The sequence below is a fragment of the Propithecus coquereli genome, unplaced genomic scaffold, assembly GCF_000956105.1.
Source record: "Propithecus coquereli isolate 6110/MARCELLA unplaced genomic scaffold, Pcoq_1.0 Scaffold451, whole genome shotgun sequence".
Classification (NCBI taxonomy): Eukaryota; Metazoa; Chordata; class Mammalia; order Primates; family Indriidae; genus Propithecus; species Propithecus coquereli.
This window is the reverse complement of record NW_012150297.1, coordinates 310,720-323,765: the sequence shown is the minus strand read 5'-3', so window position 1 is coordinate 323,765 and position 13,046 is coordinate 310,720. Positions and strand designations below refer to the sequence as shown.

Sequence of the window (13,046 nt, the reverse complement as noted above, 5' to 3'; positions counted from 1 at the left end):
TGTGTGCCTGTCCCTCTGCCCCTCCCCCTGCAAAGAATAAGATTGTCATTGTCCTTGGTGTTCAATGACAGCGAATCACACCGTAAGAAAAGTGTACACACTGATCTGCTATTGTAGCAGTAGGGAACGTTTACCAGGGGCTGGGCCAAGTGCTTACCTGAGTTACTTAAATAACTCTTTGAGGGAGTTACTATAATTATTCCCATTTTACAGATGAGGAGAGTGAGGCACAGAAGTTAAATAACTTGCCCAGGTCACAGACTGGGCAGTAATGGCACTAGGATTGAAATCCAGGTAGTAACTATTTTCTGCTGCTTCTATTGACAGAGGGGAGCGTATTCGTGGCCATATTCCTGAGTCTGTTAGGGGACAAGCAAGTGACTTAGGAGAAACGAAGTGACGCTCTGATGGGTTCTGAATGTTCCACTCCCTGCAGACGTGGATTCCGTGTGCCGTGGTGGCCCACGTGGCTGGCAGCCCGGCCGGGGCGGGAGGGCTGCTGGAAGCAGAAGGCACCACCCCACCCAGGGCCTGGCGTCTGCAGTTTTAGGTGCTGAGCTTTAAAGAACTGTTGAGCACAGCAACGGTAGATTACGAGAAGACCCAGCGAAATAAACCAGGCTTGAGGACGTTGTCGTGGAAATGTGTTTAATGTTCAGAGTATATTTAAAATAAGAAGGGGAATGTGTTGCCCTGATAAGAGTTCAAGGTGAGGGTCATGGGGGCGGGTGGGGGGCCCAAAGGATCCTTTTGCAGCGGGTCTGCCTTCAGGAGAGGCGGGAGTGTGGGGAGGGGCTCCGAGGAGGAGGGAAGCCTTTAGGACTATGAGGTGTCTGTCTCCGGGAGCAGGTTCCAGGGACCCCTAATATTGCTGCCAGCGAGGGGGCTGCGCTCTGGGCGGATGCAGGCGCTTTGTGCTGGCATGAGTCAGCCACGCCTGGCAGATGGTGAAGCAGTTTGTCTTTTCCCCTCCTTGTTGCCTTCCTCACCTTGGGGCAGAGCAGAGGACTTTGGTCTCCCTCTTCTGAGTCCTTGCCCCGCCCATCCACTAAGAAAGCCCTGGCGTGAATCATTCCGCTCTCCTGCGTTTGCCAGCGTGTGCCAGTCAGGTAGCTGCGTTCTCTACTTGCAGCTCACGCCCCCACCGCGACTTACCTTTGTGGCTGCACCTGTGGATTGAACCCCCAACTTTCCAGCTTCTGGTCAGGTCTGGCCAACAGGAGACACCAGGCTGGAGTTGGAAAGCGAGGAGGAGAGAGAAGGGGGGATGGCTCTATTTCCCTACGGAGAGCTGCGGTTCTTGTGGGTTCTGGTAACTGCCCCACACCTACCAGGGCTCCCTGCTGCCCTCCAGAGCGCCTGACCATCCCTGGCTGATTTCCTGGGACCCTGCCCATTTTTGCAGATGTTTAACTCTTCAGTTACCACGTTTGGGTTTGCTGTAAGTTTCTTGGCTGGATTCTGACAGTAACACACCTCAACACGTTAAGTTGGGGATAAAAGTGGCATCGAAGATTTGTCTCGGCTTCACCCCTTGCCTGTGTTTCAATCCACTGGTCCCAAACCAACGGGACCTGTGTCACCTGGAGCTTGTTAAAAAGGCAAATTTCTACCAAGCCAGAAACTGGAGGTGGGGCCCACCTGTGTGGTGCTGGTGGGCACGGAGCGGTTTTGAGAACCATTGCCCTGTCCTTTCCCCCCACCGGCTGCGCCTGGATCAGGGGCCCCCTGCACATTTGGGGTGCACCTCGCCCCTCTCACTTTCTCTACAGCAGAGCCCCACCCTTTTTGCGTCTGCCTCCGGGCCCAGCAGCTCTGGGTGCGTGTTTGTGTTTGTAGAGTCTGCGCTTCTCAGTGGATTCACTTAAAAGCAGCAAACCAGTTTATTGACCGTTTGCTCAGTAGAAGTTTAATGGAGAAATAGTTGTTTAAAACAATCAGTCAAAAAGAACAGCTCTTTTACAAACAAGGGATGGCAGTGACGAGTCAAAACCCCAGGCTTGATTTCATCTTCCTTTCGCTCGCCCCTGGCAGAGGGGAGAGGCGGGTGAGCAGGAAAGACGGGGCCGTTGAAATGTTAGCTGGAAGAATTACAAAAATACACTCTGATGTAGCAACAGGGTCGTGGTGAAACATGCCGTGGGGAGGGGGAGGTTCCGGAGGCGGAGCCTGCGGGGCCTGCGGGCGCTCAGGGCCTCGGGGAGGAAGGAATTCTGATTCCCAGGCGGCAGGTCTGGGGCTGGACACATGCTGTTTGGGGGATCACCCGGACGCCTGGGGAGACAGAAATGGTTAAAATGGCAAACTCTGTTTTTTCGGACGGTTCTGTCCTATTCGCCCTACTGACTGAAGCAATGACAAGGAGGCAAGGAAAAGCTCAACCCAGTGGTTCCTAAGGTCGCCAGAAAGGTCCCCTGCCCCCTCCACATATCTGCTCCCCCAGCCCTGAGACTGCTGGCAGGACTAGTGGGATGAATGCATAGCGACGAGCCCCCTACCCGAGAACAGTTCCCTTCTCCCTGGTGTTTGCAATCCATGCTAAATAGCGTCCTCATTCATATGAGGCTCTCATCTTACAAGTGCTCTCTAAGCGTGGTGTCCCTGATCCCTGACCATGAAAGAATCTACTCATTTTCCAGTGGCCAGAAAGGTCAAGGCCTGGGGCAGCAGGACAGAGGAAGGCAGTATAGGGCGTGGGCGGGGGAAGTGACCTCAAGACCAGTTGTGCCGTCTCTCGGTTCTGCCTAGGGCTGGTCCTGCACCCCAATGCGCACCCTTCCCGGGACATCATCCACTTTCTGAATAGGGTTCATATATCCCATTCCAATGTTAGGTGGCCCCACCTCCTCCCAGCCTTCTAAATATAGATCCGTATTGGGTATCTTAGAAGTCAAAACAGCTTTGGCAACCAGAGTCCCCCAAGATGGAGAAATCGTCATGTGTAGGGCAGGTTGTGGTGTGCGTATGTGAATAACAACAAGGTTTAAGCTGCCTGTGGGTCATAGACTCATAGATACATGCCCATATTGGAACTCAGCAACCATGCATGTGAGGAAGAAAGAAACAGAGGGACGGTCGCAGAAGGGAAAAGGAAAGCCGTCGATAATACCCAAATGAGCTGGTTAATATTTCCAGTGTTCCCATCGAGAACTTTACCTCTCAGCAAAGCAGCAGCAGACAGGAGCTAGTTAGAGCTTGGTTTCAGTGACTCTCAGTTGGAAGCATAATAGAAGATTAGAAAAACCAATTGCCTGGATAGGGGCTCACATGGTTTTTTAAAATAAATTGAATCCTGCTAATGGGCCTGATTTTAAACTGTGTTTAGGTGAAGAAAATTATTGTAGTTCAGAATTACAGATGAGCTTCAGTGTCCCTTAAGAGCCACTTTAAAGAAGAGGAATCTTTCAGATTCGAAAGCATTCAATCTGTGCTACTTCTGCAAGATTTACCGTTAGGTACCCTGCAGATACGGAGGTACGGCTTAGAAATAGAACGCTTGCGAAGGATCCAAGAGGATGACTTCAGAAGCGACGCAGGTTAATTCAGGGCCGTGGGAGATTAGTCATCTGCTAAAATAAACACGGCAGCCTTCTCGCAACCGAATGCCTGTGTCCATATTTGGTAACGGGCCCGTTGCAAACCCTGTGTCCCACCTGCAAAGAGCTACGTGGGCTGCCTCCGTGCCGATGCGTGGGTGCCAAGGATTAGCAGATGTATTAATGTGTCTTCAAGGGAGATTATCAGTGACATGGTTACCTTTGCTGTATGGAAGCAAAATGAAACAGCAGGTGCAACAGTTTTCTTTCATGCCTGTGAGTCAGGGAAAAGCCCCACTTGGGTAATGCTTTGGGATGATTTTGACAAAGTGACTAGTTTTTTGTGTTTGGGCAAGTTTTTGAGCTGTTTGAGGAGCCGTGCGGGACCCTGCCAGTGACCGTATTCCCGAGGACTTGGTGGTTGGGATTTTCTTAAATTTTCGGAAAATTCTGCTGTGCTGGTTCCCAATGCCACTCGCAGCTATGCATGGGTTGACGGGCCAAGGAAAGTTGGATCTCGAATGACTGGGCAATAAATTAGGGTCTTTGATGTGTATTATCTCATACGTGTTATGTGTCCTTTCGTAAGCATGCCAGTGGGGGTGGGAAGAGGGCAGTAGACAGGGAGAACAAGGAAGACAGGAGAGAGGGACAAAGGCAAACAAAAGCAAGGCCCCATGGCACGCTGGAAAGAAGTGAAAATTGAGGAGGGAAAATGAATTCCTTTAGTCCATATTCTAAAAACTACTGGGTCACTTGGGCAAACTTCTCCAAGTCAGGAATCAGTGCGTCTCTGGCAAGGAGGCAGGAGGGACAAATGGCTTGTGGAAGGAAGACAAGCAGAAAGCATAACTCCTGGGCCTAACAACGACTGCTTGCTTGGGGGAAATGGGAGAGTTTAATGGTTTCCATGGAGTCCAGACACAGCGGGAAGGGGAGAGGATAGGTAAGCCGTCTTTGAAGATGAAATAGCAACATCACAGCCACAGTAATCGGACTCTTGGCAAATGGCTAAGAGTGGGTCCAGTGATTGGTTTTTAGAGATAAAGTCTCTGAGGAGAGGTGAGCTGAATGGTTGCTATGGCAACCAGATAGGAGGATTGGTCCACTTAGCTGTCCCCATAGTAACTAAGCTCCTGGAGAGGTTTGGAGGAATTAGTTATCCTAACGTACTACTATTATCCCCATGGTAACCAGTCTCCGCACGGGAGTGGTCAGCCTCAAGGAGCAATTGTGGGAAGATCTGTGCTCCCTAGAGAAAGGGTGGGCAGGAGGCAGGCAGGGGAGTATCCCTCCCAGGCCTCCCGGGCGCTGGACTCCTGGAGGTGGTGTGGTGGTGATGGGGGGTGTGCCTGTGTGTTTGGGGCTGATGCGCTTCCAGGCCTGGGAGCAATGCTAAGGCCGCTGGGGTGTGAGGTCTCTTCCTTGCCCGCAGCTAATCAGTGCCCAACTCACTCATGGGTGGCGGTGGACGGTGCAGCTGGGAGGGCTCCCCTCCGGCTACACATTACCATTCTGGTGCAGGGTGCGCCGGCGCTGGCTGGACTGCAAGCTCAGGACCAGGTACTGCCTCATGAACTCACTGAACCGCTTCTGGTTGGCCAACTTCCGGGCCGACTTCCGGGCCCCGGTGAAGCCCCCGAACCTCTTCTGCAGCTGCTTCTGCTGGGTCTCCATCTCGCCAGCCTCCTCGGGGCCGGGCCGGGTCTCTGTCTCGTCCTGTGCTGGGAACAGGCCCCCGACGCGGGGCATCCGCTTCAGCTGCTGCATCTCGGGGGCTCCGGGCTGGTAAAGCGCAGCCGCCGCGTGGTCTGGGTCAGCAGGGCCGAGCTGCCAGGAGCCCCTGGCCGTGACCTTGGCGCACGGAGTCCAGAGCGGGCTGGGGAAGACCTTCTCTTCACACTCGAGGATGCAGAGCTGTGGAGACACAGGTGCGAGGACGGGAAAAGGAACAAAGACCTCTGTTAGTCTGAGGCAAGAGGCTACGTCTGTACCAATGCGAGTGCCTCTCAAGTGTCCGTTTATCAAGTCCTGGGCAGCGATTTCACACACAGCTTTTTAGGTTCATAAAACTTCAGAGTTAGAAAGAAACAGAATCATTTGGTGCAGCTCCATCATTTTATGAACAAAGAAACCAGGGCTCAGAGAGGTAAGGTAACTTAGCCCAGGCAACACAGCAAGTTAACACAGAATGAATGCACCCACCACTGTACCCTGGTAGACCCTTAGTTGGGATTTTGGAGTCAAGCACAGTTCATTGGCCATTTCCCATAAAGAAGAGTTTTGTTCTCTTATCGGGCTTTTGGAAGGTCAGACGGGTTACAGAGATTGGGGATGTGAAAGTACGTAGTCAAATCTGCGTGTTTATTTTAAGGTCATTGTGTAAAGATCAACCCTGGTGTCATTAGTGTTTCATCCTACATACAGCAGTCGTCACCATCTATGTGCCATTTAGAGCAAACAGAGTTAAGACCCTCTGGGATGTAGGCAGGTTGGGTGTGCAGGGCTACACCTGTGCTCCCACCATCAGGTGTGAATCCCACAGACCCGCCTGGACCCCGGAAACTCTGCTGCTGCTCTGCCTCTCCAGCCTCCACCGACTGCCAGTCGAGGCCACCAGCCGGACCGTGAGGTTCCTCCACCTCCAGACTGGTCTTGGCCTCGGCCCCACCCTCCCATGTTCCTGTCTCTGGTTGGGTCTCCCGGAAGCCTCTGCCTCCAACTTTGCTTCCTACTTGCTGCTTTGGCTTCACCCCTGAATCTCGGCACGTTTCTGGCCATAGCTGCATGAAAACCCCACTTCAACCTGACCTTGGCGCCGTGAGTGAGCAGAGCGCTTCATCACACCGGGCGCTCCCGCCTGGTTTACGTGGCGCCTTCGGGGCAGAGGCTGCCAGCTGCGCACCCCCATGCATCTCCCTTTTCCTTACTAACTGAGCACTGTTCTCTTCCCGAAGGCAACACACGTTTCCCAACCTCCCTCGTGGCCAGCGGTGGCTGAAGACATAAAAACGGATGCGATCAGGTGAGGCTTCCAGGAAAGCAGGGTCTGACTTAGCTGGGAGGAATGTCCCTTTGTCCGTCTTCCTCCCCTTCCTCTAGCTTCTTATGCGGAGTATGGACATTTTGGCTGGTGTTGCGCTGGCCGTCTAGAAACCACGCGGCGACTACGAAGATGGAAGTCTCGTGCTGGAAGCCATAGACTGGCAGGGTAGAAAGGGCGCACACTGCACCTGCCACGGCAGCCCGGGACTGTCCACCTCCTCACTTGTTACAAGGAGTCGAATCTCTGATTTCAGCCACTGTTACTTTAGGTCTTCGTTACTAGCAGGAGGATTCGAGTCTTACCTGATATACATGCCCCACCCCATTCATCTCTGAATGGCACCTCATTCCCCAGGTGACTCAGGTTTAAAGCCCTGGGCACACCTTCACCTCCCTTCTCAGCCCCCCAGCCTATGGGTCTGCAGGCTGCCCGTCCTTTCCACTCCCTCTGCCCCTGCCTAAGCACCTCTCGGGGTGCAGCAGTGCCCGAACTGACCCCTCTGTCTCTGATCCTTGCCACTGTAATCTAGGTGGTTCCCCTGGCAGAACCCTGTTCCTGAAGAATAACTCTAACCCTGTCATTGCCTTGTCCTCAGCTGTCTGATATTTTGCCCATAGAATAGCTCCAAACTCCTGAGCAGAGCGTTCAAATCCTTCTAGCCTTTGGTTCAGCCCACCTTGTCAGTCTTATTTCTGCTTTGTCCTCGTGTACACCCGCTTCGGGCCGGTGGGGCTGTTCCTAGTGCCTTAACAACCAAAGCTCCTCCCGACGCCATGCCTTTCCTCACTCTGTCCCTCTGACCCAGTGACCTCCTTCCATCCTTCCTTTGGGACCTGGCCAAACTCCAGAGTTACCCCTCTCTGATACCTTCTTCTAGTTCCCTGGCAAGAACTGCTCTCTCCTGCCTCTGTGTCCCCGCAGAGCCTTGTGTGGCTCTTGTGGAAATTTTAATGCTTAATATAATTAAATCGTGGTACCTTCTAAGGCAGAATATGACAAGTGAGGGACCACATCTTACTCGTGCAGGAAACTTCTCCTTCCAGTAAACAGTCGGCTTTCAATAGAGGTTTGTCGAACGGAACTGAATGAATCAAGAAGTCACCTTATGTTTGGCTAAGAGTGAAAAGGGAAGGAAATGAAAAGAGACAGAAGAACAGGAGTTGCAGCTAGTTCATCCAGGCCTGGACGCCCCCAGCCTTCAGCGTACTCTGCTGGGGCAGCTCTTGTCACTGCTGCCACCCTTGTTTTCCTGATTACTTGTCTGTCCCATTAGTACAGGATTCTTAGCCTTTTGTGGGTCATGGACTCTTTCAAGAATCTAACAAAGGCTATGGGTCCACCCTCTCACCCTGTGAACACACACATGTCAAATTTGCACACAGTTTTAGAGGGTTTGTAGATCTTCCAAAGCCTATCCATGGACCAGCCCATCCCTCCGTGGACTCCAGGCTGAGAACCCTTCGCTGGGCTGTAACTTGTTCTGTAGGAAGAGGCTGTACACCTTCCGGGCACCTAATGTTAGTACCTGGATACAAAGGTAAGCCCCGTAGTGAGGGTGTGAAATGGAGCGGGTCGGCAGGAGAAAGGAGGGCATCTGCTGACGTCACCCGATGCCCGCCCTGGGAGACCCCCCGCGCCCCCACTCCCTTGTGTGTCAGCAAAGCATGTCACGGAACGCTAGCACTAGGTGGGACCTCAGGCAACACCTGGTCCAATGGGTCCCACACCTGGGTGTGAGTCCAAATCATAGCAGAGGTTTTAAAAACACAGAATTTCAAGGCTCAATTAAATCTCTGAAGAATAGAACCAGGGATGAAAACTCATTTTTACAAAGGAATTAAAAACTTAAGTTTATAAAGGTAAGGTAATTATGATATTTGCCCTGGTTTGCAAATGACTAATGTAATTCAATCTTCTGATGTTATGATGAGATTCAGTAATGTGCCCAAAATGACATGGTTAGGTAATAGTATAACCTGAACAAGAACTCAAAATGTCTCTGAGGCCCAATCCGGGACATCTCCTACTCCATTACCTCTGTGTGCCTGCAATATGACCTGGTGGCAACAGATGCAGGAATAAGGATTCTATGAGACTAAGAGGTAGGTTCTGATGGCAACAGTGCTCATTGCCCACCGAACTCGAGAGGAGAGAGACCGTGTCCAAGGACTGTGTCCTTCCCTGATAAGGTTTCCAAGGAGCAACCTGTCTAAGCCCATCTGTTAGCCACAGGTGATGATGTTGGCCCAACTGATACTCAAGTCATGGTGTTTCATTTATTTATCTATTTATTGATGAGACAGGGTCTCTCTCTGTCTCCCAGACTGGAGTACAGTGGTACGATCACAGCTCACTGTAGCCTTGAACTTCTGGGCTCAAGGGATCCTCCTGCTTCAGTCTCCCAGGTAACTAGGACTGTAAGCATGCACCACCACACCTGGCTAATTAAAAAAATTTTTTTGAGAGATGAGGTCTCGCTATGTTGCCCAGGCTGGTCTTGAACTCCTGGCCTTAAGGAATCCTTCCACCTCGGCCTGCCATGATTTTTCTGAGTGTACCTTTTTCATTTAGCTTTTGTTCAAAGATGCTTAACAGATTGAACCTAGTTGCTGGCAGAGCAAACACATCGTCACTGCAAACTCAGTAGAGAGACATAAATGCAATGTCATTGGTTATGAAAAAACCATAGGCAGTTTCCACAGGACAATGAAGTCACAAACTTCTGGAGTGTTCTGTAAGAATGGTTACTGGAATTTGTTAGAATGCAAATTCTTAGCCCACACCCATGGAGATTCTGATCCATTAAGTCAAATGTGGGGCCCAGAAATTTGCATTTTTAGCCAACACCCCAGATGATTCAGAAGCTGGACTATGCTTGAGAAATCCTGCCTTGGAACTTGCTCTGAGCAGGAAGAAGCCATCATGGAACATGGTGGTTAAAGACTCCTGTAGAGAAAGAATCACTTTGGGCCTATACTTAGCATGCTACTGAAATACTTGGAAGAAAACCAGACAGAATCAATTTGTAGTACCCTCTTTCAGATCATAATCCTATTGAGTTATTACTCTACAGCAGTTCATCTCAGCTGGGAGCGATTTTGCTGCCCCCCCCGGGACATTTGGCTATGTCTGGAGACATTGAACTGGCGCGCGCGCGCGCGCGCGCGCGCGTGTGTGTGTGTGTGTGTGTGTGTGTGTGTGTTACTGGTCCCTAGAGGCCAGAGATGCTAGTAAACTTCCTACTGCACACAGGACAACAGCCCCCAACAAATAATTACCAGACCAAAATGCCCAGAATGGCAAGTTTGAGAAACCCTGCTCTACAAAGTCAACGGGACTGTGGGGAATCGCGGATAGCACTGAGAAAGCCCGCAGCAGTGTAGAGTTTTGGAGCTGCCGTGGACATTTGAACGGACGCGGTCCAATCCTCACCGTATAGAAGCCACCAAATGCTTGTTGAATTGTTCTGCTCCTTCGGTTTACAGAAACAGGTGGAAGAGTTGTTAAACCTGGAGGCTATTAGATCTTCTGTGAGCCCCTGGGTTTCTAAGCCCAGATGGCAATTAGATTTTGTGTCAATCAGAGAAAATGAAATTCCATGATCAAACCAGATGCCGCAGTCTGTACCCAGACTTGATGAGCTGCTAGATAAATTAGATGCTAACAAAGTCATCCCAACTCTTGATTTAGGAGACGGTTTCGGGCAGATACGAGGAACCCAAATTCACAACGGCATTTGTAGCACCAGATGGGCATATGAGTTTAACACCTAACCCTCTGGTCTCGGGGACTCGCCAGCCTCTTTCCAGAGATGGGTTAATGGCTTATTAAGTGAGCCAGACACATTTTGGCAGCCTGTGCCGATGACACTGCTATATTAAGCCAGAGCGTAGACGAGCATCTGGACTCTCAGATTGGCGCCAAATTGATCCGTAAAGCTGGGCTTGTGGGGACAGTGAGCAAAGGGCCATTTGTATGTCTGGGCTCAAGGATTAAGGTACAAAGTGCAAAACAGAAACGTGAGCCCACTGGAGGGAAAACAGCAGCTCCCTGAGGTGGTGATGTTTCTGCCACCAAAGAGAGTCAAATCACTGCTGCCGGAAGGACGGTTGGGCGCGATTGGCTTTAGGAGGCCCTGCTGGGCTATCCGAGGGCTAACACCAGGAGGCCAGCGGATGAACAGCACAGAAGAAAAACAGATAAGGAACCTCTGCTGTGAATCACCTATCAGAGTTTTCATGTAATGAAGACAGAACATCAGAAGGTGGTTTCTTTGGCTATAGACTTTTAGAAAGCTACTTAAAATGCATTTCCTCAGACTCTTTCTTTGGTTGCTTTATTCTCTGCCTCTAAAACAACTCAGTGCATCTAGTTTTTCCTGCTTGAGCTGATGGGGTAAGTACCATTCACGACTGATGAGGTGAAAGTCCAGGACGTTGCAATGGGTCTGGGTGGGTGAGTCATTGACTAACCGAAATTGTGGCCTCACGACAACAACAAAAAAGCCAGCCATGCTTCGACCATCGACCAGGAGTAGAAATAAAACATTTCTTGATGCAGCCAAGGGTCCAGTGGATCCTGGGAAGAGCTCGGGATTGTTAACTTGGCAGAGGGATCGGGGAGTGGCCCTGGCTGAGTGACGGAGTATGAGTCCTCCCATCATTTCCAGAAGGGACATACTCCCGTGCTGCCAGATTTGGAAATGGGATGTGATTGCCCACATTCTAGGCCTTTCATTAAACTTAAAAATAGGATAAAACCGAACATAGACTAGACACAAAAACAAGCAGGCAGCCCCATTCCCTAGGGGCTCAGCAGACACTGTGACAGGTGATCCCTGATGGTGATGCTTTTATGGGTCCATTTTCTGACTGTTTCAAAGAAGTAGAGCCAGGAGCGTTGTCTAGACCCCAGAGATTTAAGATGCAGTGGAGAGATGGAAGCATGCTCCAAATTCTGTACTGCCTCTGAAAGACCCAAACGCAGAAACTCTGCAGTGGCTGCAGCGGGCGTGTCTATTAGGAGATTAAAGGTTACTGGGGGCCGGGCGCGGTGGCTCACGCCTGTAATCCTAGCTCTCTGGGAGGCCGAGGCGGGTGGATTGTTTGAGCTCAGGAGTTCGAGACCAGCCTGAGGAAGAGCGAGACCCCGTCTCTACTAAAATTAGAAAGAAATTAATTGGACAGCTAAAAATATATAGGAAAAAATTAGCCGGGCATGGTGGCACATGCCTGTAGTCCCAGCTACTCGGGAGGCTGAGGCAGAAGGATTGCTTGAGCCCAGGAATTTGAGGTTGCTGTGAGCTAGGATGACGCCACGGCACTCTAGCCCAGGCAACACAGTGAGACTCTGTCTCAAAAAAAAAAAAAAAAAAAAAAAGGTTACTGGGAATCTTACAGTTTCCACGGGCACGTGTACTGAGCTCTGCTCTGTGCCACACACGGTGCCACATGCTGGGATGCCCAGAGCCATCAGCAAAGGAGGCTCACACCTCGTAGCCAGGCAGGAATAGACCTGCAGATACAGATGACAATCAGAACACAAAGCGGGGAGGGGCCGACCTACTGGGGGTGGGTGGAGAGTCAGCAAAGTGTTCTCTTACCGGGAACTTCATCTGGGCTTTATGGAAGGGGAGGAGGGAGAGGCAGGTGGGCGCTGGCAGGGCAGGAAGGGAAGGCAGCGTTTCCGGGGCACTGTGGGACGTGATGGGAACGCGGCTCGAGCCCAGGAGACAGGCGGCCAGGTGTGTGTGCACCTTCGGGAGCTGCCTGCAGCCTGGGGGGAGCCCAAGGCCTGGGGTGTGCGGGTGGGATTCCAGGAGGAGAGAGGACTGGAGGGGAGAAGCCGGGATCTCGGCAATCCCTTGTGTTTAGCCAGTGGGGAGAGGACAAGGAGCCAACACAGGGGCAGCAAAAGTGTCATCGGCGGGGGAAGAGGACGTGGCCAGGTGAACCAGGAGCGGGCGGGGTTCCCGAAGCAGGGAATCCTCGGCAGGGCAGGGGCTCAGAGAAAGGAACGATGGATGAGAAAGCAGTGGGTAAACTTCCGATGGGTGATTATCTGGGGATGCTCTTCACGATGGGGTAGTTATTACTGGTGCGAAGACAGGCTCGGAAACCACCCAGCCGGGGCTGGAAGAGCTCGGCGCTGGCGTCTGGTGGGCTGTGCCTGCTCCTCCGTTACCTGGAGCCGGGGCCGCCTCGGTGCTGTGGTCCCACCCGGACCCTCGGCTCCAAGTCTGTACGTTTGCCTTAAGGAACTGCAGTGATTTAGGTTGTTTGGAAAGGTTGAGGGGTTTGAAACATGGCCATCTTTTGAAAGAAGTTTATTTGACTCTAAAGGAAAAATTAATTGAGCTGTAGGAAGGGAATAACTTTCTAGGCTGAGGTTAAGGTAGCGGAGAAAGTTTATTTAACGAATAAGAAGTTAATGCCAGATTTACACCTCAAGTTGGGAATTTAAAA

General features: G+C 51.4%; 1 protein-coding gene across 1 annotated transcript in view; it reads right to left on the bottom strand.

Moving 5' to 3' along the window:
• Positions 1–1,882: 1,882 nt before the first annotated feature.
• PNOC (prepronociceptin) overlaps positions 1,883–13,046 on the bottom strand; it is a 26,148-nt gene continuing 14,984 nt past the window's right edge. The window contains exons 3-4 of the mRNA XM_012654937.1: positions 4,992–5,453; positions 1,883–2,274 (exon numbers count right to left, since the gene is read on the bottom strand). Of these exons, the coding sequence (XP_012510391.1) occupies positions 5,037–5,453 (417 nt within the window). The 3' untranslated portion in view covers positions 1,883–2,274; positions 4,992–5,036. The remainder of the gene's footprint in view (positions 2,275–4,991; positions 5,454–13,046) is intronic.